Source organism: Saccopteryx leptura, chromosome 1 (genome assembly GCF_036850995.1).
Source record: "Saccopteryx leptura isolate mSacLep1 chromosome 1, mSacLep1_pri_phased_curated, whole genome shotgun sequence".
Taxonomy (NCBI): domain Eukaryota; kingdom Metazoa; phylum Chordata; class Mammalia; order Chiroptera; family Emballonuridae; genus Saccopteryx; species Saccopteryx leptura.
The window spans coordinates 51,506,585-51,533,135 of NC_089503.1; the positions used below are offsets into that span (position 1 = coordinate 51,506,585).

The following is a 26,551-nucleotide window of genomic DNA, read 5'->3' on the forward strand; positions in this document are numbered from 1 at the left end:
GAGTACATATTCCAGAAAGCATATGTCCTGGCCTTAGAAATCTCAGGGCTCGAGAAAGGGCTTCGGGTCATCACTCAAATGGGACTAGATTAGGTCAGGATGATCAGAGTGAGTCTGGGCCAAAGTACATGTCTTCTGAAAGTGGCCATGAAATAGCCAGAGGTGGGTGCTTGAGAACACGGCCCAGATTAGATAACTGGGGAAGAGAGTGCTGTTTATCAAGTGTACAACAAGTAAGTGGTAATCGGTATTTATCACCCCTTTCTTAATGTTTTCTGTAGAAACCTGCAGGTCATATGAAATCATTGGTGTTCTGCGAAGGAAGAGGAATTGCTAGGTGCTGAGAGCTCATCATATGGCAGACAGTGGGCTAGGCATCATACAGGCGTTATTTTGTTTAATTTTTATATCTTTTTGAATCAGGAGTTCAGAGAGGTGAGGCATTTTGTTTGAGTTCACACAGCTAGTTTGGAATCTAGGTCTGTGTGACTTCAAAGGCCATGTTCTTTTTTTTTTTTAACAGCTTTACTGAGTTATAATTACATACTTTAAAATGTACAATTCAGTGGTTTATAATATAGTCATAGAGTTAGGCAACTATTATTACTTTCTACATTGAGAATATTTCATCACCCTGAAAAGAAGCCGCAGCCAGGTTTGCAGTCAGTCCCCATTCCCTCAGCATCCCCAGTGCTTGGCAACCACCAGTCTACCTCCTGTTTCTGCCTGTGCTCTTTTTACTGCACGGCATTGCTTAGTGGAGCATTCTCCTTATTAAGACAACAGATTACAGGAAAGCATACCCATGTGTACTCACTCTGTCCTGCCTCTAGTGCTGTGTGAACTGATGAGGTGCTGGGTTGATCTGGGTGTGGACCTGAGGTTTACCTACAGAAAACCAGGTTGAACTCTGGGCCATTGGCCCACTTAGATCAAGTGGGCTGGGTTGTACAAAGGGTGAGATGGTAGAGGAAGGTTCTTGTTTCTTTATATTTGGTGCCTGCTGGGCCCTGATCTTAGTGAGCAGCCTCCAAGTTGTTGGCTCTCACGTTTGCTGTCTCTAGACCTATGTCCCATCCTGTTTACAGGATTTTTGAGGTGAAGCATCAGCACAGGAAAGTGGAAAACCAGATCAAAATGGCCAAGATGGTTCTGATGAATGAGCTGAACAAACAGGCCAACGGGCTCATAGAAGAGTTGGAGGTACATGTGGACAGATTGATCAGGTGGATGGGTTCTGTGCTCTCCCTAGGTCAGAAATCAGGCACCTATCAAACTAGTTCCAGAGCACAGAGCCACTTAGACTGGAATTAGATGTGCAGTTCCCATAGCTCTCTCTTGCTCCCTATATTTTAAAATGTGTACTCTGATTCTGAGAGGATGGCTCTTTAAGGGCAGGAAAATTAGTCCAAACACCCATCAGTGCTGTGGCTCTAAGGCAACTGCCTTCCTATACTATGCAGAGTTATAGCCTTGGAAGAGGGTCATGAAACAGCCCATCCTCTTCATCAAGATGTGCCCAAGAGATGTAGACATTCATTCATTTATTACCTGTTCCATATTTGCACTATAAAATCTTTTTTCTCCCTCCCTTCGCCCATCCCTCAGCAGCCCATGGCAGCACTCTATCCTGCTGTCCTCCTCTCGGGTGCAGTCTCATCCGAATCCACCTATGTTCACGCTGTACACACAGGCCACCAGATTTTCCAGGCAGGTAGACTGCAGTCTGAGAATAGGGTCATGGACTCTGTCTTCTCTCTGGGTACCCAGGGCATTACTAATGAGAGAAAGCGGAAGCTGGAGCAGCAGTTACAGAGCATCATGGTCCTCAACCGTCAGTTCGAGCACGTGCAGAACTTCATCAATTGGGCTGTCTGCAGCAAAACCAGTGTCCCTTTCCTTTTCAGTAAAGAGCTGGTAAGAACTCTAACTCCTCAATCACTGCTTTTGTTAGTAAGCGAATGCCATTTTTTACCAAACCCTGCAGTGCAAAGGACCTAGGTGCTAAAACCACCCTTCCTTCCTCTAGGCAACTTAGCTGGGAAATCCTGTAGTTACTTGGTTTAGGTCATGGATTCAGAAACTATCCTGGACACTAGCAGTGTGCTGATCGTCCCATACAAGTTATTTGGGTTCAAATGAGGGGCTAAGAGGAAAGAAGTTGAGGATGATGTTGGAGTGTTGGGCTTGGGAGGAGGGTGATGCTCAGGAGAAGGAAGTTGAAGACTTTTGAGAGAAGTTGGTGGGGTTTATATTAGGATGAGGAGGCAGTAGAAGGATAAGGAGATACTGAGGTTCAAGGAAATGAGCATCTGGCTGAGGACCTCGAGTCTAAAGTGCCTGTTGGGTATCTAAAAGGAGATATCCAACATCTGTTTTGATAGATGGGTCTGGAAGTCAGAAGAAAAGTCAGGGTTTGAGATAGAGATGTGGGAGTCACTGGTTTTTCTGTAGTGTTGCCTTGGAAGAGTATGTGAAGGAAGAAGAGAACAAATCTGGAACCCAGGGAAATACCATGATTTTCAGCAGAGAAGAGAGGAAGAGGATGTGTGAACGACAGTGAGAATCAGAGGTCTGAGAAGTAGGAGAGTGTGGTGCACAGAAATGAACTGAGTTCAAATTTAAGTGGTCAATTTATTATGGCTATGTAGGTAAAAGAGGGTGAGTAGTGAGGAGACTCTTGAGATCTGGGAATCAGAAGGTTGCTGGTGATCTTTTGAAAGAAATTCCAGCAAAGCAGAAGGGCTAAAAGCTAAGAATGAGGGGACTAAGGATAGGAGGTGAAGAAGTAGAAGAGAAAAGAAAGGGAATAAGAAGGTAGCTTGAGAAAAAGTCAGACTTTTTTTTTTTTTTTAATATGGAAAACATTTGCATGTATTTTTTTTGGAGAAGGTGAAGATAGAAGATTGGTATGGTGGAGTAAGCACTCTGAGAAGGCAGAAAGAAGCGAAATCTAGAGTGAACTGGTTAATCTCAAACACAAAGGCATTCCCTTCCTGTGAGATGGGAGGACAGGAAGGCGTTGGTGTATTGTAGTTAAGTTTGGAGTTAGGAGGGATATAATTTTGGGGGGTTTGCTCTTTATGCTCTCTCTTGTCTTCTGTGGAGTTGAAAGTGATAATAAGAGGGTTAGGCATTGGGTAAGTGCCACTGAAAAGAGACATAAAGATTTTAGATAGTCACTGAGGACAGTAGAAAAGGAAGCTGACAAGAAAGGAAGTGATGAGAAAAAGGACTGAGGTTAACGGTCACTGAAGCGACCCCAGTTACCATGGCTAGGGAATGACTGACTTGCCCTACGGCTAAGCACTGGTGGTGGGGAGGGACTTAGGGCACTAGTGGTATTATTACTGAAAATGATGGAAAGCTGGGCAACCCTGTAGACTGATGGGGCAGGCTTGGGGGGTTCAGCGAGGTTGAAGAGCATGCTCTGAAAGAGTAAGAACTAGCTATGGCCAGGTAATAGGATATTGGAGTTGGCAGTCCCACAGGTAAAATGGTTCTCAGGGGTCTCAAACTCGGGCCTGCGGGCCGCATGCAGCCCACCCACCAATTTTGTGCAGCCCGCAGACTGGCCCGCAGACTAATCCACGAAGTTTGATTAGTCTGCGGGCCGCGAGTTTGAGACCCCTGTATGATGAAAAGGATGACTGAACTAAAAAGAAATGTGAAGTTGATTGACATTAAAGACATCAAGGGAGTTAGAGCCAAGATGTTGATTGGGATATTAGACAACTAGATGGCTGCAGGGTAAGTTGGGCATTTGCCAGAATCCTAGATAAATGGGGAGAGTGAATGATAGGAAATAGATGGCAGGGATGAGGGAGGAAGAGGGCAGTTGTTTAAGATGGAAGGGAGTTTTACATGTGGGGGAAGGACAGCAATGGGAAGCTCAGAGAATGTCTGCTCCCACAGGCCTATAAATTGAAATGTGATAGAATGAATGGAACATTCTTGAGAGGGCTTCCAGGCAAGAGATACCCTGAGAGCAATTACAAATCATTTGAGGGCTTGAAGATATAAGAATGTAGGAGTTCCAGAAGCCTCAGTAAGAAGAAGAGGGTCAGTGGGGAATGAGAGCAGTTCCAGGTGGGTCGGGGTGGTGAAGAGGCAGGAGAAGGACATGAACATACTAAGGCTCAAGGAAATGAGCATATGGCAGAGCACTGAGGCTAAAGAGCCATGGCTTTGAGCCTTTCCACCTGTCCAAAGAGTGAGGGAGAGGGAGTTGTCATTCAGGCGCAAGATGCCCAAAGAAATGACTTCGATGCTGTTGTCAGATTGTGTTTCAGATGCAGCGATTGCTGGAGACAAATTGTAACACAGATCCTGGCTCCCCTTGGAGTATCAGATTCACCTGGGAGCCTAACTTCTGGACCAAGCAGCTGGCTTCCCTTGGTGAGCCAGGGCCTACCCTGTGGGCTTTTACATAATTACTAAGAATGAATATAGAGCACCTGCTTAGCTTATTGGATAGGTCAGCATATGCCCAAAAGAAAGCACTCCTTGAGAATGCCAGAGGTCGTGGAGTCATTCAGCAAACCTTTTTCTTTGCGATGGGAGGGCATTGTTGGGGTATGGGTGTGAGAGCAGACAGTTTAAATACTAGTGGCTATTCAGGACTTTTGTAGCAGGCCCAGTTGAAACCTGAGTTTCTCATTCTGCATGAATGTCCCTGTCACCTTGGTTTCATTGCTGGAGAGGAGACATGACAGTGGCCCTGCTCTCCAGAATGTTGTATGGTAGTGCAGATGCACCTATGTGTACGTGTGTGTGTGTGTGTGTGTGTGTGTGTGTTTGCACAAATGGGTATCTTAGCAACAGAGAGGGAGAGGGGAGAGGAAGAGAGAGAGAGAGGGATGGAGGAGTAGAAAGAAAAAAAGGAGAGAAAAGAAAAAAGAGAGGAGAGAGGAAAGAGAGAAAGAGAATGTCACACATACCCTTGGGAGTTGAAATATAAGCAGATAATTCATGATCTTGTATGTTTTGCTTTCCTACTACAATAATTTGTTGACATTCAGTCTTTAGACAGAATTTAGACAACTTGTAGTTGTGTCTGTGTTGACAACCTAATGGTAGGTTTGTTAAACTAATGGCTAAATGTTACCTTCATCTGGGCTATTAATCTCACTGAAAGTTTTTTGATTTTGACAGAGTGATGAGTGATATTTAGGATTTTATTTTGCTGCCATCTCCCCTTTGATTTAACTCAACAGACCTTTGATGGGTCCTTGCTCTGTTTCAGGTCTTATTCTGGGCACTAAGAGACCAAAGGTGAATAAAACACCTCTTGCACTCAAGTTGCTCAGTCTTCCCTGAAATAAGCCTCATCAAAACAATCAGCCAAGGGAGCCATTAGACTGAGCTAGCAATAGATATCATCTACTCATGCATGAGGGCCCAAGGACCTCAGAGGACAGTGCTGGCGCCTGGCACTGGCTGGCAGTGGAGCTTCCCCACTCTCTTCCACCCTATTTTCCCAATGCACAGTTCCCCAGGCTTGTATTTGAAGACTTGATCACTGTCTGGGGATGACTCTTATTTGCTGTTTTCAGTACATTCCCTCCCTATCTTCAATGTTGATATATAATAATAATAATTTTTTTTTGTCTCAGTCTCTGTCAGGCTATTCTATTTAAAAAATGGATACTCTTTGAAGGAGCCTGTGGTTTCTCTAGTGGGATACAGAACCAGGACTGAGCATCTGGTAAAAGCAGAGCTAATTTCTCAAATGTCCCAGGTCCCAGAAGCTGGTCTGTACTGATTGAATTCCTGGCCACATTCAGGACTGAGTCTTAGAAATCTGGAGTTGAATTACTTTTCCTCTTTTTTCCCCTATTGATTTGGGGGGGGGGGAGGGGAGAATGAGAGAGAGAGCATCAACTCATTCCACTTAGTTGTGCATTGGTCAGTCACTTCTCATATGCGCCCTGACCAGGGACTGAATCCACAATTTTGGTGGGTTCTATCCACCAAGCCACCTGGCCAGGGCTAGAGTTGAATTTCTTTCTTTCTTTCTTTTTTTCTTTGACAGAGAGAGAGAGAAAGAGAGAGAGAGAGAGAGAGAGAGAGAGGGAGACAGGGACAGACAGAAAGGGAGGGAGATGAGAAGCATCAATTCTTTGTTGTGGCACCTTAGTTGTTCATTGATTGCTTTCTCATATGTGCCTTGACTGGGGGGCTACAGCAGACCAAGTGATCTCTTTCTTAAGCCAGCAACCTTGGGCTCAAGCTGGTGAGCCTTGCTCAAACCAGACGAGCCCATGCTCAAGCCGGCGGCCTCAGGGTTTCAAACCTGGGTCCTCCATGTCCCAGTCAGACGCTCTATTCTCTGTGCCACCACCTGGTCAGGCTGAGGTTGAATTTCTTAATTTCTGTACCTGCCTGACCTGTGGTGGCGCAGTGGATAAAGCGTCGACCTGGAAATGCTGAGGTTGCCAGTTCGAAACCCTGGGCTTGCCTGGTCAAGGCACATATGGGAGTTGATGCTTCCAGCTCCTCCCCCTTTCTCTCTCTCTTTCTCTCTCTCTGTCTCTCCCTCTCCTCTCTAAAATGAATAAATTAAAAAAAAATTAAACTTAATTTCTGTACCTGGTGCAGGTTTGTTGATTGATGTCCATTGATCTCAGGAGTTGGAAGTAGCAAGTAAGGAACAACTGCAGGTTACCTTTAGAAACATGCTTTATTCTGCATTTCCAGGCTGTATAACTACAGAAGGTGGACAGCTGTCCCGGGCAGATACCCCTGCTTATGGAAGTTTACAGGGACCATCATCCTTCTATCAAAACCACCAGTCCTCAGTGGCTCAGCAAGAGACTCTTAGCCACCCCTCACATAAGTTTCATTCCCTAGCTCTGTGTTCCTCGTCCGTGTGCTGCTCCCACTGCTCCCCAGTCTCGCCCTCCCTCAAAGGCCAGATCCCCCCACCCAGCATACACCCAGCCCATGGCTTTAGGCAGCCCTCTGAGATGTTACCCCAGCAGCTGGGATCACTGCACTGCTCCACCCTGCTGCCCAGGGAGAAAGAGCTGCCCTGCAATCCTCACCCACCGAAGCTGCTGCAGCCCTGGCTGGAAACCCAGCCCTCCGTGGAGCCTGAGAGCACGTCTCAGCGGCTGGGGCATCAGCTTACTTCCCAGCCAGTGTGCATCGTACCCCCGCAGGATGTTCAGCCAGGAGCCCATGCCCAGGCCACCTTACAGGCACCCTCCATCCAAGTCCAGTTTGGCCACCACCAGAAGCTGAAGCTCAGCCACTTTCAACAGCAGCCGCAGCAGCAGCTGCCGCCTCCACCACCTCTGCCACCTCCGCCCCAGCAGCAGCCTCCCCCCCTTCTGCCTCCATCCCAGCAACTGGCTTCTAGTCAGTGTGAGAGCCCCCCGGGGCCTGCCTGTTCCCAGAACGTGGACATAATGCACCACAAGTTTGAGCTGGAGGAAATGCAGAAGGACCTGGAGCTTCTCCTTCAGGCTCAACAGCCCAGCCTGCAGCTGAGTCAGACCAAGTCGCCTCAGCATCTTCAGCAAACCATTGTGGGGCAGATCAACTACATCGTGAGGCAGCCGGCACCCCTCCAGTCCCAGAGCCAGGAGGACACAGTGCAGGTGAGCCTCAGGGGGGCGCGGGGCACATATTCTCCCATCCTAGGGTCACCTGGGAGTACAGGGGGGTGCAGGAACACAGTCTCTTCATCTCAGGGCGGCCTTGAGCACAGCCCTCATGTTTCAAGACTGCCCTGGGCTCCCCCTCCCATCTCAGGGGTGCTCCAGAGAGCGTAGTACCTGTCCCCACACAGACCTGGGCTCAGTGCTCTCCAGAGTGCCCTCGCTTAGCCCTGTCCTACTCTGTGCTACCAGGAACTTCTACTGGACACTAGGAACTCTCTCTGTGACTAGAACCTTCTGATCTGTGCTGCACTCCTGCCAGTGCCAGGGCAGAGGGAGGCTGTCTCTTATCTCTGTAGCTGCCTCACTTCTCTTTCTGGGAACTTCGGCATCTCAGACAGGAAATAGAACTGAAGGAGTGGAGGGAGGGGATGCATTAGATGTTCCTGGGCGGCATCTTTATAGCGCTGCACAGCTGTAAAACTTAAAATTTACTTCAAGCCTACAAACTAGGTACGTTTTATATACATTATATCATTTATCCTACCGCTGTTAGGTAGGCATGACCATCTGTTTTGCATAGATACTGAAGTGGAAGTCAGAGAGGTGAGGAATTTGCCTTGAGGTCATAAAACATTGAGAGGTGAACCAAGCCTTGGATCCAGGTCTGCTGACTGTAATGGCACAGAAGAGGCCCAGTTCTCTCCCTAGGGGGAAGATGAGTGCCTCTGCTCTCTTTCCTCAGCTAGAAGCCAGCTGAAGAAATGCAGTTTGCACCACTGGGATCTTTGCTGCTTCTACATCTTCATTCTCAACTCTTGCCTTTCTTTTTTTCCAGAGTTTCCTGTTCTAGCCCCTTCCCTCTACTTCTCACTTTCCCCACAATGATATCTCCTTTAAATCTGTAATCACATTCAGACCTTCAAAGCAGCTCTATAGACTTTTACTTTATTACAAAATATAAGGCCTCACATTTATGCTTAGTACTCATAACTTTAGATCATGTTTCATTGTTTCCCTCTGAGGCTAGTTTCTATGAGGGGCTATAGAATAATCCTCAGGACAGTGGCAAAGGATCTCGGGTTCAGAGGACCACAGCCTAAATGAAAGTCACAACTGTTATGACTGCTAAGGCAAATATGACAGTTAGTTCAGAATTCTCTGTTGGGGTTTTATCCTAAGACTATTATTAGGATGTAGTCTTAGGAAGAGTTTAGATAAAAGTATTTTTCTTCCTGAAAAATGTTTGAACAGTTCACAGTGGTGATTAAGGGGAGTGCAGGGTGGGCATTAACCCAGGCTGCAGCTGCTGCGCTCTGCAGTGAAACCCATCCAGGTTTTTATTTTCTTCTCCAGGCTACCGATGAGCCCCCAGCATCTGAAGGCCCAAAGCCAGCGCTCTCTCTTGACAAGAATACTGCTTCTAACTTGCCCCAGTCATCTGGGGAAGAAACCCCTCCCAGTGTCCCCTCACTGGACAGCACCACCCAGCACTCCTCTCCAAACGTGGTGAGAAAGGTACTAACCGAGCCTGCTTTTCCTAACCACGGGGCACCCAGTGCCAGCCAAGACCCCGGGGAGCTGGATGAGGAGGACTGGGCAGGGGGAGGAGGATCCCTGTTCCACCCTGGGATGTTACACAGCCCTGACTCATGCCTTCTGTCCTAATGAGTCAGCAGCATAGATCCTCCCCACCCCCACTTCTACCCCCGCATATATGCTTAAAATGGGACCAGCTAAGCTTCATCTCGAAAGGAAAGGAGCCAGCTTAGTAAGCATTTACTCTGCCTAGAACTGTGCAAGTGCTTCACAAGCATTGCACCCCTCCCAACAGTTCTGTGCGGCGGGCACCCCATTTTATAGCTAAGGAAACTGGGGTCCAGGGCCCTACGCCAGCAGATTAAAGGGCTGAGGCTCACTGAGGTGTATTTAAATCAGGGCTGTCAGTATCCAAAGCCTGAGCTTTATTCTCTCTGCAATGAAAATGGGGAAATATTTTATGTGACGCCATAACCCAAAATTGGTTGACCTTAGAAATAGAATCAGTGGAATTTGTTAGGCGAGTGGTCTGCAGGGATGTCCTGGGCACCTAGGGGCACTGAGATCTCTTAAAGATCAGCTGTTGGAGCTCACCTGTCCACCCACCTCCCTGCTTGCTGGATGTGTTCATTTATTCTGGCGATAACCCAGAACCCCACAGCTTCTCAGTGCTCCTACCTGTCTGCACCCCTGCCCTTGATCCCCACGCCTGTCCTCCGCCTAGCCACAACCTTAGTACTGTGTCATGCCCTCCCCTCAGCCCTCCCTATGTCCCTTGTTCCTATGACTATATTGCCTTCCCTGGTCTGGTGCTGGCAGCCCTCCTGGTGCCTCGCCCTCAGCCCTGTCCTGCAGCCCCACTTCCCAAGCTGTTCCCTAAGCCCACCCCTCCCCGGGTTTCCCTAGCAGCACCAGTGCCGTCTGTCTTAGGTCAGTCTATCTCAGTGATCCTTGACAAGAGAATTTAGAAAAGTAAGGGATGGCCAAAATGAAATGTTAACTTTGACATCCCTGGTGATTCTTAAAGTCTGAGTAGGTCTCTGGTATTAGTGACATTTTGTTTCTGCCTGTCCTGTCCCACCTGTCGAAGTGCTTTGGCCTAGAGGCCATAGAAATGCTGTAAATAGACCCTTGGTGGCTCTTAGGGGTTTAATACTTGGGTCCTTAGATTCTTATACTTCGGCCAACTGTCTATCCAAACATTTATACACTCAATGTTCAAAAATATATATATTAATCTCCTCATATGTGCTAGATATACTGCTCACAAAAATTAGGGGATATTTTATAGCTTCATATTCCTTTTGAAATATCCCCTAATTTTTGTGAGCAGTATATTTTTGCTAGGTGTAGTGAATAGTCTCACACCGGAGCTTACAATCTAGAGGGAGAGAGTTAAGTAACAGCAGTAAAGTATGACAGAGTGCTGTGATAGTCATTGGGGTGTACTGAAGGAGCACCTACCCTGGGGGACAAGACTGTTGGGAGAAGACTCCTGGACGATGGGCTTTTGAGCTGTAATTTGGAGGAGAAGTTAGGCTAGTGAAGGAAGGGGGTGGCGGTGGGGGCTAGAATAAACAGTCACAGGGAATGCATGGCAAGTAGGAAGCTCCAGAGGTGAGAGACAGCCTCGAGCACATAGAGGGTTTTGGATAATTTGGCTTGATGGGAATCTGAGAGGAGTGGGAGTGAAACCGGAGAGGTTCAAAGGCCTCGTGAAGTAAACTGTGGAGTTGGCTCTGGTCTTGTGGGTTGTGAGGAACGAATGAAGAATATCTAGCAGGGAGGGACCTGGTTTGGATTAGATTTGAGAAAAGTAAGGTTAGTTGCAGTAAGGGAGACCAAAACAGTACAGAGGAGAAGTAGAGTTTGGATGAACTCAGTAATGATGGGACTAAAGAGGAAGCAATGACTTCAAGCAATCAGATTACAGGAGCTTTTGGACTCAGTCTGATTGGAAATGGGAAAGTGAGGGACAGGAAGCCTTTTGGCTTAACACCTGCATCTCTTTTGGCCCCATGGTTTGCCATTCACGGAGATGGGAGCATGGGAAGAAGGCATATTTCGGGAAAGAAAGAAGTTATGTCTTGAATCGTGGATGTTCTTCTAATGGAGGTTGCATTCGAGGATGACCGAAGGGCTGCCAGCTGTGGCTGTCAGTAGTTCAGAAGGAAGCATGGGAATGGCGTGTCTGAGTGGTGGTGGCAGCCATGAAGAAAAGGTCACTGCTTGTCTAACGAGTCTCGGTTCTGTTCCTGAACAGGGCAGAGCACAGAGGAAAGAAAGGGGGTGAGCCATGTGCAAGCATGGAGCCCGCGCTGTCTGAGTGGTGGGTGGCCAAGGGGCTGTCTGAGCAGCAGAGGGATGCTGCCGTCCCGTGTGGCTGCAGGTTGGGAGAGGGCTAGTGAAAGTCCTAGGAGGTCTAACTTCTCATTTTGAGCTGCCTTGGCCCTGCTTAACCTGGGCTAACACAGAGGTGGAGAGGGCGGCTGGCCTGGAATTTTTTGGATGTTTTATAGGCTTTTTCATGGCTTTATGACTCCCAGAAAAAGGACCCTCAGGGTTGCCATCCTGGTCCAGAGGACCATTTGTGTCTGCTTGACTGAGAGAGGACTAGTTATACGCAGAGCTACTTCAGTAAGTACAGGGCTTTCTTTCTGAGGGCATGCGTAGCCTTCAGCCTGGAATTGGCAGGGTGGAGGGGATGAAGTTTGAGGGTGCTGAGTACTGTTTTGAGCACCTTATCGTTAAATGGTAATACTTTGTATAGCATTTTCTACTTTTTTAAATAGATTTTTACATGGATTATTCCATTTTATCTTTTTGTTTTTCTAGAACTACTATGAGGAAGCCACTTTCTTGCCCCCCTTTGAAAGATGTGGAAACTGAGACACAGAGAGGTTAAATGACCCACCTAAGAGTTATATACAGTTGGTTATTGGCAATGTTAGAACCAGAGCACAGTTCCTGACTCAACCCTGTGTTCAGGACTAGGTTAAATTACTTCTCTGTGCACTGCAGTGGAAAAGGTAGGACTCCATTTGGCCTCTCATGTGCTGGATTTTTCTTCCTTACAATCTTTGAAGTAGCCTTAGGCGTTGCTAAGTGGAGGTCTTAGGAGCCAGCCTAGTTTGGTCTTGGCGTCCTTTGTCTGGTAAGGGTTGTTTAGCCTCCAGCCCACCACTCAGCCTGTACTGACCTGAGCCAGGGAAGTTGGAAGTCTATCTGAAGGTCACAGACCAGAGGAGCCTATGGGATGGGGCACCTCTCCGTGTGTCCCACAGGGACTCATTCACACTCTGAGCTGCTCACCAGCTTTTTATCACCACAGAGAAGATTGTTATTACAGCAGAGCAGCTGTGCACAAGGACCTAGGACTTGCTACTAAATGAGCCGATGGTGAAAGCAGATTGCTGCTGAAAATGAGGTGCGAAAGTTCTAGAATGGGTTTCATAGTGGCTTGAGCTCTGCAATCTCAGGAACATTTTATCCCACCACCTTCCCTGAATCCAACAGGATGTTTTTGATTGAACTTTGATGTTTGTCTAACACGAGCTATTGCCTGAGCTTTTAGTCTTGGATTAGCCACTCTGAAGAAAGACCATGGTTACAGCTCTACAACAGAAGCCTCTTACCCACTGAGTGAAAATGGAAGACATCTTGATGGCTTCATTTCATGCTTCCAAACTAGTCAACTGCTGAAAAGTACACACACCCCTTTAGCAATGCTCTCATGGAGTCAAGGCTAAAGGTATCACAGCCCTATGTGAGCCCCAATTCACCTGCAGGAGGGCTCCTCTCTCTTCTGCTCATAACAGGGCCCCATATTTAACAGAGGACTTGGAGGCCCTCAGGATTCTGTTCATGGCTTGAGAAGAGTCTGGGATGTATTTTCAGTAAATGTTACTGAAGTGGTAGGCATTCCCATGGTCCAGATCATTAGGAATGATGCAGAAGAGTAAAGGAGTGTGACTCCTACAAATAGCATTTATTACCATTATTAAAGTATTTTGATGCCTGAGCTCTAAATTTGATTCTTACAACTCAGTGAGATTCACATTAACCTGTGGAGGAAAAAATTAAAGCCCAGAAATGGGAAACGACTTGCTTAAACTCATACTGTAAACCCTGGCCTAAGTGAGGAAACACTAGGGATCCTGCCTTCATAGTCCCCAAATCCTCTGCCATGGGTCAGATCATGGGTTATCAACCTCAGCAATGACCTTTTCCCCATAGCCTGGCTCTGAGAACAGCTGTTTCTTAGGATGTTCCTGAACAAAGAGGCTGGTGAGGCTTTCTAAGGGTCTAGCCTGTGTTAGCATGTGTAGAACTCTACAGAGATCCACTCTGTCCTCCTCAGGAGTCAAGTCAAACACTCCCAAGTCTGGTTCCCTGAGTTTGGCACCTCCTGGGAAGCCTGTCTCCTTAGCACTAGTCTGGTTTAATTCACAGACCAAACTCAGGCTCTTTGTTTAGCTCTTTGTTTCTCAGGCTCTCTTGGTCCATGAGAAAACAGGTCCTTGCTTGTAGATCTTAAATTTCCTTGCCTTGGCCTGGCCAAAGAATCTCTGGCCTATTTCTCCTGAGCTGCCAAGGCCTGAACCCCTCCAAATGTTTTGAGGGTTCCACTCATTCTGGCTTTCCCTTCAGATTTACTGCAACCCATTTCCTCCTTCTACCTCAGACTTTAGGGTCCTCAGGGCACTGGGCACTTTTTGTTCTCTCTTCACCACCCATGAGCATTTTCTCATTAGACTGTGGTCAGTTAGCACGAATCAGCACAGTGACAGCCACAACAGTAGCCCCAATTCACACAAGGGCTTGTCATGACTCTGGAGGAGCACTCACGGTCAACAGGAGCAACGATTTCACTACTGAAAATCAGCCTGTAAAATCACTTGCTGAAAAGTAATTTCCTTCCTCAGCTGGTTCAGGTGTTTTAAGATCTCCTATACTGTTATTAAGCCAGCCTACCTACTCAGAAGCTATGAAGCACTCAAATATCCCAAGGATTTAATTTGCAAATCTACTTACCGCTATCCTTGTCTCCTTATCTGTTTCTTTCAGCCAGAGTGGAGGCCTTCAGTGTGTTTCTAAGACACAGTTCCCAAGTTGTACATTCTCCTACTGCACATTTATACAGTGTGGTTAGCCTTTGACAATTGTAACTACTGTAACAAAAACCTGTAGCTAGAAGGGATCAGTCAAAGCTTCGGAACTCCATGCATTATATACTATGTGAGATCATAAGCCCACACTCACATGTCTAGTGAGCATTCTTCCAGAAAGCTTAGTCATATGGTTTTCTTTGGAAATTTTTAGTTCTACATTACAGCAGCAAGCAGATTCGAAGCTGGGAGTCAGGACTTTTATAATGGCAGCTAACCACAAGGGAGAAAGCAAGAAGCTTCACCTGGAAGAATGGCATGGTGTAAGGACTGAGAGGATGAGCTAAGCCCTACATCCTTAGACATTCCCTAAAGCACCACTGGACTACAGCCCATCTTAGCAATAGAAGGTCATCAAAGGTCCTTTGTGTCACTAAAGAAATGGTCTTATTAGGTTCCGTGTAATCTGTTTAATAAGACAGGGTAGTGTGGAAAGTGTTTCAGAAGTGCTTCCATTCAAAATAATCTTTTTAAGGTATGTTTCAGTTATTTGGAGAATGAATTTCCGTGGAACACCACCCTGTCTGCGCCACTTTCTCCCTGGCACTATTATCTTGCTGTAAGAACCCGAAATTGATATTAAACTCAGGGCATGAACTACGTGTCTGTTTATTGACTTCTCAATTCCATCTTATTAGGACAGTAGCTTTCTAGCTAATGGCACAAAATCAAGACCAGACAGCAGATTTTTAAGGCTGGGCTCAGATTCCTTGTCCTGGGCCTACGTGGGCTTGGGAAATCTGGGTAATCACTCTGTGTCTCCATTTTCCTTCCTGTTAAAATGAAAGAACAATGCTTTCTATGATATTTGACATCACCGTGTGGCAATAATTAGAATAATAATATTAACACATTGAACTCCAGAAAAAGATCTGGGTGGTGAGGAAGGGGAGAGGAGGGGGGCAGGTAGCAGCACAAGTCAAGCAGGAAGCAGGTTAGATGGGTGAAGGGTTGCTATGTGACTAGTAGAAGTGGGCGGAAGTCAGACAATGCAGGGAAGTAGCAGGCCAGGCAAGTTGTGGGGGCAGGTGGTTCAGACAGGTAGATTATATACGTCTAGAAGAGGCAGTTCAGACAAGTCACAGATCAAGCAGGTGCCCATAGAAAGAAGGAGACAGAGATAAAGGGATAAGAGACAAGAAGAGGAAAGCAACAGGGACAGGAACATACAGTTTGGGAGGAGAGAAAATTAGGGGCAAGTGAGAACATGCTAAGTCAGAGAGGTATGAGGTACTCTTTAGGCTCAGGGCAGTCTCTGCTCTTACCCAAAGGTAACCTGAGTAGATTATTAGAGTGAATATTTATGGCATTTTGACTTCTTTTACTCCTTGAATTAGAAAATGGTTATTTTCCCTTGAACACCTCAAATACATATTTCCTCTAATGAAATCTGAAGATTTTGTATGTAAAGATGAGATTGAGGCTTGGAAGTGTCAGTGAGTACCCTGTACAGACTTTACAGCTGGTCATAAACTTTTTTTTTTTTTTGTATTTTTCTCAAGTTAGAAGCGGGGAGGCAGTCAGACAGATTCCCGCATGTGCCCGACTGGGATCCACCCGGCATGCCCACCAGGGGGTGATGCTCTGCCCATCTGGGGTGTTGCTCCGTTACTGCTGGAGTCATTCTAGCGCCTGAGGCAGAGGCCATGGAGCCATCCTCAGTGCCCGGGCCAACTTTGCTCCAATGGAGCCTTGGCTGCGGGAGGGAAAGAGAGAGAGAGAAAGGAAAGGAGAAGGGGTGGAGAAGCAGATGGGTGGTTCTCCTGTGGGTGCTTCTCCTGTGTGCCCTGGCCGGGAATTGAACCTGGGACTTCTACATGCTGGGCCGATGCTCTACCGCTGAGCCAACCGGACAGGACTGATCATAAACTTTCACCTCTTCTCATTTGACCTCCGATGATCTTGGGTGGCATCATCTCCACTGACAGAGGAGCTCCTTCTGTGTGTGAGGAACCAAATATCATGTGCGGCCACCTTCCCAAACCCTTCTCCAACCCTGGCGTGAGCTTCAGAAGCTCTTACCTTCCTTGCAGGCCCCAGAGATTCAGCCTGCTTTTCCGGCCCTGAAAGTAGACCCTCCCCTGACCCTTACTCACCTTACTGTTCTGGCAGGACAGTAGGACGGGCGTTCTCAACTCCCCTCTTTCTTCCTGTGCATGAAAGGAGTACCATATGTTTTACTATTTTGTAGCCCTTCACTCCAGAGAGAGAAAGCATCAAAAAATACTCGGCATACATAGGTTCCAGAAATGGCATGGTGTTTGTACAGCCTGTAGAAATGGAGTTGATGCTATGCTTCCTCAGAGCACTTGCTCTAAGTCCCCCCCTGGATGTTTCCCAGGTTCTCATTCATTACCACTGCGGAGCTTCACCCCCCCTCCTGATAGCCTTGGCCTCCTTGAGGTTGGTTGTAGATATGGAGACAGAAGAGGCCAGTCTAGTATCAGTAACTTAGGACATGTTACTGATCTTGTACTATTATGATACTGTTATGGTATTTATGGGAGCAGGTCTGTCAGGTCCAAGTTAAAATAAATTGTGACAGTTCCCACAGTTCTTCCACAGCTCAGTCTGCATGCCCTCCTCTCCTCTGTTATCAACTCTTATTTCATGACATGCAATAAGTAATCAGGATAGGGGAGCTGATATCCTACAAAAGAGATCTCTACCCCTCATCTGGAAAGTTTTGTCTTTGGGAATTTAGTTTTGTGCATATCTTGTGACATATAGCACCTGACCATTAGTACTTAGAATGGGCCTAGGCAGATTTTGGTGCCCTTAATGCTTGGTGCTAAGGATTTCACTGAGAGACTAGGTGCCATTGGTGTCATTGGTAGATGAAATGAATACCAGAACTGCATTAAATATACATGTCAAATACGGACAAGGTGAAAGAATCCAGCTCAAAGGATCAGATTGTCCTATGTAACTAAAGAGAATGCAATCATCATTGGATAATCTTGTCCATAGATAAGGAGATATAGACTATTAGAAAACTATGGTAGGTCCTGGCCATTTGACTCAGTGGTAGAGCGTCCACCTGGCATGTGGATATCCTGGGTTCAATTACCAATCAGGGCACACAGGGAAGTGACCATCTGCTTCTCTATCTCCCCCCCTTCTCTCTCTCTCTTTCTCTCTCTATCCCCCTCCCACAGCCATGGCTCGATTGGTTTGAGTGCATCAGCCCGAGACACTGAGGATGGCTCCATGGAGCCTCCACCTCAGGTGCTAAAAATATCTCAGTTGCAAGCATGGCCCCAGATGGGCAGAGCATCAGCTCCAGGTGGGGGTTTCTGGGTGAATTTCAGGCAGGGCACATGCAGGAGTCTGTCTCTCTATCTCCCCTCTCCTCACTTGGAGAAAAAGAAGAAGAGGAAGAAGAGGTAGAAGGAAGAGGAGGAGGAGGAGGAGGAGGAAGAAGAGGAAGAGGAAGAGGAAGAGGAAGAAAGATATGGTGGTACATAGCCAGGATAACAAGGGGATACCAGGGACCAGGGATTGTGGGCCGTGGCATGTCTGAGCTAGCTCTTGGTTTCTGACCATAGTCCCTTGAGCTGAGCTCCATGCCTAGTCAGCCCAATTTGGTTTGAGCATCCCGCTATTGTTCTTTCTTCTCAGCCTTTTATATATTGGGACTTAGACTACACAGCGAATTGAACTCTTTTTATTGAAGACTACTGAACTACCAAGGAGCATATAAAAGCAAACTTTTCTCTGGAGACATAAAAGATATTTAACTCATCTGCTTTTAAAATCGAGAATTAAGAATAGAAAATATAAGCTTTGTTAAAACAATAAGAGGAAAGGTCTGGAGAGAAGAGATAGAGATGATAAGAAAAAAAACAGGAGAGGAAGAGAGGGAAGGTCAAGAGAGAAAAAAGCAGGTGAGGGAAGGATGAAGGGAGGGAAGAAGAGAATATAGGAGAGAGATGGGGAGGGAGTAAGTACAGAGAAGGATAGAGGCAGACATGCCAGAATTAAGAGTGGCTTCAGGCCTGGCCTGTGGTGGCGCAGTGGATAAAGCACTGACCTAGAATGCTGAGGTCACTGGTTCAAAACCCGGGGCTTGCCGGCTCAAGGCACATATGGGAGTTGATTCTTCCTGCTCCTCCCCACCTTCTCTCTCTTTCTCTAAAAATGATTGAATAAAATCTAAAAAAAAAAAAAAAAAAAGATAATAAAAAAAATAAAGAGTGTGGCTTCAGTGCCAGAGATCTGGATTCTTTTTTTCTTTTTTGAGTTAGACGAGGGGAGATAAACAAGCTTCCACATGCACCTTGACCAGGATCCACCTGGCAACTCCCATCTGGGGCCGATGTTTGAATCAGTCGAGCCACTGGCTGCAAGAGGGAGAGAGAGAGAAGGGGAGAGTGAGAAGAGAAGCAGATGATCACTTCTCATGTGTCCTCTGACTGGGAATCAAACCTGGGACATCCATATGCCGGGCCGATGTTCTATCCACTGAGCAAACCAGCCAGGGTCGAGATCTGAATTCTAAATCTATAAAAATCTTACTTGAGGGTGAATTATTGAAAAGTTTATCCCATGAGGTCAAGAATGAAACTAGGATGGCACCATAACAGTTTCTATTTAACCTTGTACTGGAGGTCTGAGTTAGTAGAATAAGGCAAAAACTAAAAACAAACAAAAAATTAAATGTATGGAAAGGAAGAAATAAAACTTACTATTCGTAGATGACATGATTTGTGTGCACAGAAAAATCCCTAGGTGACTTTAACAAGGTCTCTGCATAGGTCAGTATACAAAAATCAATGATATTTTTTTTCTTTTTTTTTTAGTTTTATTTAAAAAATTAAATTTAACAGGGTGACATTGATCAATAAGAGTACATAGGTTTCAGATAAACATTTTTATAGCATTTGAACTACTGATAATGTTGTATACACATCACCCAAAGTCAAATCATTTTCCATCACCTTATATTTGTACTCTTTATACCCTCCAGGGGTCTCCAAACTTTTTACACAGGGGGCCAGTTCACTGTCCCTCAGACCATTGGAGGGCTGCCAAATACAGTGGTCCTCTCACTGACCACCAATGAAAGAGGTGCCCCTTCCAGAAGTGCAGTGGGGGCTGGATAAATGGCCTCAGGGGGCCACATTGCGGCCCATGGGCCATAGTTTGGGGACGCCTGCCCTACCCCCATACCCCCTTCTCCTGGTAAACACTTTACTATTACCGTATTTTTTGCTCCATAAGACGCGCACCTTTTCCCCCCTCAAAAGTGGAGGAGTGAAAAATACGGTATTTTATTAAATATTTTAACACACCATTTGGTTCAGAATATTTTTTTTCTTATTTTCCTCCTTAAAACCCTAGGTGTGTCTTATGGTCAGGTGCATCTTATGGAAAAAAAAAATGATATCTATGTCCATGAGTCTCAGTTTTATATCTCACCTGTATATGAAATCATACAGTTCTTAGCATTTTCTGATTTATTTACTTCACTCAGTATAATGTGCTCAAGGTCCACCCATGTTGTAGTAAATGTCACTATGTCATCATTTCTTTTATGACTGAGTAGTATTTCATTGTATGTATGAACCACAGCTTCTTTATCCAATCCTCTATTGAGGGACACTTTGATTGTTTCCATGTCTTGGCCACTGTGGATAATGCTGCGATGAACATGGGGGTGCATGTGTCTTTACATACCAATGTTTTTGAGTTTTGGGGTATATACCCAGTCGAGGGATTGCTGGGTCATATAGTAATTCTATTTTAATTTTTTGAGATACCACCATACTTTCTTCCATAATGGTTGTACTAACTTGCATTCCCACCAGCAGTGAATGAGGGTTCCTTTTTCTCCACAGCCTCTCCAACACTTGTTATTACCTGTCTTGTTGATAATAGCCAATTTAACATGTGTGAGGTGGTATCTCATTGTAGTTTTGACTTGAATTTCTCAAATAGCTAGTGAAGATGAGTATCTTTTCATATATCTGTTGACCATTTGTATGTCCTCTTTGGAGAAGTGTCTGTTCAGGTCATCTCCCCATTTTTTAATTGGATTGCTTGTTTGTTTGTTGCTGAGCTTTCTGAGTTCTTTGTATATTTTGGATATTAATGCCTTATAAGAGCTGTTGTTTGCAAATATGATCTCCCATTTAGTAGGATGCCTATTTATTTTGTTGTCAGTTTCTTTGTGCAGAAACTTTTTTGTTTGATATAGTCCCATTCATTTATTTTTGCTTTTACTTCCCTTGCCTTTGGGGTCAAATTCATAAATTGTTCTCTACAACCAAGGTCCATAAGTTTAGTACCTATGTTTTCTTCTATGTAATTTATTGTTTCAGATCTTATATTTAGGTCTTTGGTCCATTTCTAAAAAAATTTTTATTAAATGAGAGAAGGGGATGCAGAGAGACTGCTGCATGTGTCCCAACTGGAATCCACATGGCAAGCCCACTAGGGGGCGATGCTCTGCCCATCTGGGGCACTGCTCTTTTGCTCAGCAACCAAACTCCTCTTTGCACCTGAGGTGGAGACCATGGAGCCATCCTCAGTGCCTGGGGCCAACTTGTCCAATTGAGCCATGGCTGCAGGAGGGGAAGAGAGAGAGAGAGAGAGAGAGAGAGAGAGAGAGAGAGAGAGAGAGAGAGAGAGAGAAGCCAGGGGGAGACAGGTGGAGAAGCAGATGAGCATTTCTCCTGTGTGCCCTGACCAGGAATCAAACCCAGGATATCCACATGACGGGCTGACACTGTACCACTGAACCAACTGGCAAGGGCCCTTTAAGCCATTTTGAATTAATTTTTGTGCAGGGGGACAAACTGTAGTCAGGTTTCATTCTTTTGCATGTGGCTTTCCAGTTTTGCCAGCACCATTTATTGAAGAGGCTTTCTTTTCTCCATTGTATGCTTTTGGCTCCTTTGTCAAAGATGATTTGTCTATATATGATATATGTGGTTTTATTTCTGGGCTCTTGATTCTGTTCCATTGGTTTGTATGTCTGTTTTTCTGGCAATACTGTGCTGTTTTGATTATTGTGGCTCTGTAGTATAATTTGAAGTCAGGTAGTGTGATACCTCCGGCTTCATTCTTTCTCTTCAGGATTGCCTTGGCTATTTGGGGTTTCTTATGGTTCCATACAGACCTGGTAATTTTTTGTTCTATTTCTTTAAAAAATGACATTGAGATTATGTTGGGGATTGTATTAAGTTTGTATATTGCTTTGGGTAATATGGCCATTTTAACTATGTTGATTCTTCCAACCCATGAACATGGAATATTTTTTCATTTCATTGTGTCTTTTTCAATTTCTTTCAATAATGCATTGTAGTTTTCAGTATATAGTTCCTTCACATCCTTTGTTAAGTTTATTCCTAGGTATTTTATTTTTTTTACTGTTGCAATTATAAAAGGAATTGTTTTTTTGAGTTCATCTTCTAAAGTTCCATCATTGGTGTATAGAAAAGCAATGGACTTTTGTATATTGATTTTGTATATCTCTCTCTTCCTGTGAGTTTACTGTATTGGTTTATTGCTTCTAATGGTTTTATGGTTGAATCTTTGGGGTTTTCTAGATACAGGATAATGTCATCTAGTTGCCTGTCTTGATGTCGCTGATTCCTCTATTAGCTAAACTTGCTACCTCAGTCTTCAATTCATGTATTGAGTTCTTTATCTCTGTTTTTAAAGTTTCAGTCTCCTTGGTGAGATATTTGTTTTGTTCATTAATTTGTTTTCTGAACTCATTAAGTTGCCTATTGGTGTCTTCTGGCATCTCATTTAGTAGTTTTAGAATTTCAATTTGAATTCTCTATCACATAACTACAAGGTTTCCATGTGATTGAAATATTTTTTCTGGGTCCTGGCCGGTTGGCTCAGTGGTAGAGCGTCGGCCTGGCGTGCAGAGGTCCCGGGTTCGATTCCCGGCCAGGGCACACAGGAGAAGCGCCCATCTGCTTCTCCTCCCCTCCCCCTCTCCTTCCTCTCTGTCTCTCTCTTCCCCTCCTGCAGCCGAGGCTCCATTGGAGCAGAGATGGCCCGGGCGCTGGGGATGGTTCCTTGGCCTCTGCCCCAGGTGCTAGAGTGGCTCTGGTCGCGACAGAGCGACGCCCCAGAGGGGCAGAGCATCGCCCCCTGGTGGGCAGAGCGTTGCCCCTGGTGGGCGTGCCGGGGTGGATCCCGGTCGGGCGCATGCAGGAGTCTGTCTGACTGTCTCTCCCCATTTCCAGCTTCAGAAAAATACAAAAAAAAAAAAAGAAAGAAAAAAAATATTTTTTCTGGAGATTTTTCATTTTCTCTCTGAACTGCATCTGTCTTGTGTAGCCATGGTATTAAATATTTTCTACTTTGATGGCATTTGAGAGTGGTGTTGTTAAGAACCTTAGCAAAAAATAAAACTAAAGAAATGAAAAATTAAAGAAATACAATAAAAATATAAAAGTCTATAAAATTATGACAAAGAAGAAAAATCCCAGGAAAAATGGTTAAAAACCAAAACAAACAAAAGAAAGGAAAAAACAAAACACCCAGAAAAGACTAAGAATAAAATATATAAAAATTAAAGAAGCCCTGGCCAGTTGGCTCAGTGGTAGAGCGTCAGCCCAGCGTGTGGATATCCTGGGTTCAATTCCCGGCCAGGGCACACAGGAGAAGCACCCATCTGCTTCCCCACCCTTCTCCCTCTCTCTTCTCTCTATCTCTCTCTTCCCCTTCCTCAGCCAGGGCTCCATTGGAGCAAGTTGGCCCAGGTGCTGAGTATGGCACTGTGGCCTTGCCTAAGGAGTTAAAATGGCTCTGATTGCAATGGACCAATGGCCCCAGATGGGCAGAACATCGCCCCCTAGTGGGCTTGCTGGTTGGATCCCATTAAGGCATATGTGGGAGTATGTTTCTCTGCCTCCCTGCTTCTCACTTAAGAAAAAAACCAAAACAAAACAAAAAAAAAAGAAAATGAAATTCAAAGGAGAAAAAGTGAAAGAATAAGAAGAAAAAAAGGAAAAAATGAAGAAAATAAAAGGAAAAATAAATTTTGGATGAGGATTTCTTCCAGTAGGTGTCACTATATTACAAGTTTTACCTCTGTGAAATTCCTGAGATGTCCTCCACTAAGATGTTGAGGTCACAATTATGTAAGCAGGGCCACAGTTGCATTGGTGTGCGGGATGTGTTGTGAGGGCTCTCTGGCTTTGGCTTTATGGCTCAAGCAGTGGTGGTCTCAGGCCTCCTAGCGCTTCTTCCCAGGTTTCAACAGACCAGGGCACCAGATGTGGAGCACCTGTGTTCTTCAGGGAAGACAGTGGCTCTGGAGAGCTAGCTGTGGGGTTTGTCTCTGCCCCTCTCCTTACCACGAGGTGAGGGAGGTGGGGTCTGGGAGGCTGGGTGTTGTACTTTAGTTTTCTTTGTCTCTGCCAACTGAGGGCTGCAGGCAGACCATGGGACCATTGGCAGTAACCCTGTGCTCTGGCTGCTTTCATTTATCTCCCCCTCTGCCCCTCTGTCTCACTGCTCCTCCCAGCAGAGGAGACCCAGTCACTCGAGTTTCCCTCTCTGTACCCCTCAGACAAAATCCAAACAGTCTGAGCTTCCCTCCTCTCCAGTCTGACAGAGGAAAAAAACCCACTGTGAGTGTGTTTTATATTCCACCCCTTTCTTCATCCTGTCCTACCTTTAGTCCTTTTGGTGTGTGGCTCTTTCACACGCACCTGTGAGCCCAGCTGGGGTTCCTTTGCTGTGTTATAGTTGTTCAATTTGTTGAAATTTCAGGGGGTGAGATCAGGAGTATCTCTCATGCTGTCATTACTCTGATGTCATCTCCTCAATTATATTTCTATATGTGAGCACAAGTAAAAAGAAATGGAAATTTATGAGATTAGGTTTCCAATAACATTAATAAAACAACACTTCTGATGTCTTTCTGGATGAAGTTTCCCAATTCCTCTCTTTCTTCCTGTACATGAAATTAGTAATTCTTGTCATAATATTCTGTAGTTTTTCACTCCAGTATAAAATTAGGGTCACAACAATAATAACAACAACAATAGCTGGGTTCATTGAGTACCTGCAATATGCCAGACATTGCTCTAAATGTTTGCGTGGATTCTTTGTTTTAGCCTTCATGACAACCCTTTAATGTTTGTTGTGAGGATTAAATAAGCAAATGTGTCTAAAACACTCCATGAATTGCCTTGCATGTAATAAATTCTTAATAAATTTTAACAAGATAAAAACAATTATTATTTTAGAGAGGCTCATCGACTCAGTTGTTAGCAGAACTAAGCTGCTATTCATTTGGCTTATGATTTGTAGAATAAACAGCCATGCATTATTGTTGTTTGTTAAAAAATTGAAATAGCTCATTAATTCATTTATTCAGCTAGGCACTACTCATGGTTCTAGGAATAGAGGGTAAGCAAAATAGACAAAATCCATGCCCTAGTGGAGTTTACAGTTTGTAGGGGAAGCAGACATTAATCAAATGGTGTCACAGATTGTGCTATGAGAATAGAGTACTAGGATTTATGAGAGCATAAAAGGGAGGAGCTCTTATGGGTTGCCTCACCTTGCCCTCTCCCCCCATCCCCAGCTATCAGCTTGACTCTACCCTATCTTTGCTCCCGCAGCGCTCCACCTCTGTGAGCATCATGGGCTTTTCCAACACTCTGGAGATGGAACTGTCATCTATGAGGCTGGCAAGGGCCCTAGAGCCACAGGTCCAGAGCATGAGCAGCCTGACAGGTGGCCCCCCGCAGGCAATACCAAGCCTGCTGAGTGGCTCCCTACCAACCATGTCTAGCCTGACGAGCAGTCAAAACCAGGCTATGTCCAGCCTGACAGCCAGTCACCAGCAGACAATGCCCAGCCTTGTGCGTGGCACACCCCAGTCCATGCCCAACCTGATGAGTGAGTCCTCCCAGGCCATCACAAGCCTGGCAAGTGATTACTCTCAGGCCGGGCCCAGTCTGATATCTGGTCCTACCCAGGCTGTTTCAAGTTTGGCCACTTGCCCTGTGCAGAGTATGCCTCCGGCTCCTGACGTGCAGCTGGAAACTGGAGCTAGCTGCAGTCCTGGCCCTGGCCGAGTGGCAGAAAGCCTGTGCCCTGGGGATGGGGCTGACCCCTCCATGGGGAATGCCCTGTGTAAGGTAAGTCCTGGGAAAATGCCATTTAACTATCTCTGCTTATCACTGGGCAAAAGGGTGGCCCCTAAAGGCCTTATCCTTGCTTTTGCTTAACAGCTCTGTGACCACTAATGGCAAAAATATCTGATCACTTTGATTTTTGTTGACCTTTTACTTTTGAAAGTTGGAAAGTGAGGATTCCAACCGTTTCACTGACTCTTTGGGACAAGGCCTCACAGCCCCTGGTCTAGATGTTTCCAAGGACTTGGCTGTCCCCTCAGAACTGGAGGAACCAATTAACCTCTCTGTGAAAAAACCAACTGTGGTCTCAGTGATAAACACATCCATGGTTCTGCAGCAGTACCGGAACCGAAAAGGTGAGACTCAAGTAAGCAGCCTGCTTTTCGTGCTGACCGCGGACGTGAGCATGTGGACTGAACATTTCCAGGAGAGACAGAGGTAGGAGACAGGCCCAAAGCCTGAGGGAGCAGTGATCCTCTTGGGCTAACTCTGTCTCCTCCAGAGCTGGCTTGTTGAGTGCTGTCCTGTTTCCCTCACTGTGGCCATGGCTGACCCAGGAGTGGCCAGGACTTAGCCTCCTTATAGCATTTCCCATGCAAAACATTCTGGGGTTCCGGGTTATAAGTGAGGTAACAGGAACAATTTACCCCAGGAGGGCTAGCCTTGACAAACTATTTTAGAGAAAAGAGCATGTCTGAGTTTGGAGTCAGAGCTAAGTTAGAAAACCAGAACTGTTTCTATATTTGATCTTGGGCAAGATACCTAACTTTTCTGAGCTGTTTTTTATTTTGTTTTGTTTTGTTTTTCTCTAGAAATGGGGCTAATCTTACCTGCCTCACAGGCTGCTGGGACAGGAACTGCAGGGAGATCATTTGGGGACTTACTCTGTAGTAATATGAATTTGCCTTGCACTTGGCAGTAAAATGTGTTTTTGTTGTGCCTCATAGTAAAGGGAATTTAGACCAGTAGAAATGGCCTCTAACCCTCTTCTCATCTACCCACACCCTTCTCAGAGGGACTAGGCCCCCGGTCGGCAAATTGCCGCTCCTGAGCCACATGCGGCTCTTTGGCCCCTTGAGTGTGGCTCTTCCACAAAATACCACGTGCGGGCGCTACCTCGATA

General features: G+C 45.6%; 1 protein-coding gene across 9 annotated transcripts in view; it reads left to right on the plus strand.

The window, feature by feature from the left end:
* The window catches only part of TRIM66 (tripartite motif containing 66), a 76,094-nt gene that overhangs the window by 40,555 nt on the left and 8,988 nt on the right, over nucleotides 1-26,551 (plus strand). For all 9 annotated transcript variants that reach the window (XM_066366167.1, XM_066366187.1, XM_066366209.1 and 6 more), the window contains 7 exons: nucleotides 1,089-1,203; nucleotides 1,771-1,917; nucleotides 4,281-4,398; nucleotides 6,700-7,604; nucleotides 8,961-9,122; nucleotides 24,910-25,431; nucleotides 25,592-25,784. In XM_066366167.1, coding sequence (XP_066222264.1) covers nucleotides 1,089-1,203; nucleotides 1,771-1,917; nucleotides 4,281-4,398; nucleotides 6,700-7,604; nucleotides 8,961-9,122; nucleotides 24,910-25,431; nucleotides 25,592-25,784 — 2,162 coding nt within the window. The remainder of the gene's footprint in view (nucleotides 1-1,088; nucleotides 1,204-1,770; nucleotides 1,918-4,280; nucleotides 4,399-6,699; nucleotides 7,605-8,960; nucleotides 9,123-24,909; nucleotides 25,432-25,591; nucleotides 25,785-26,551) is intronic.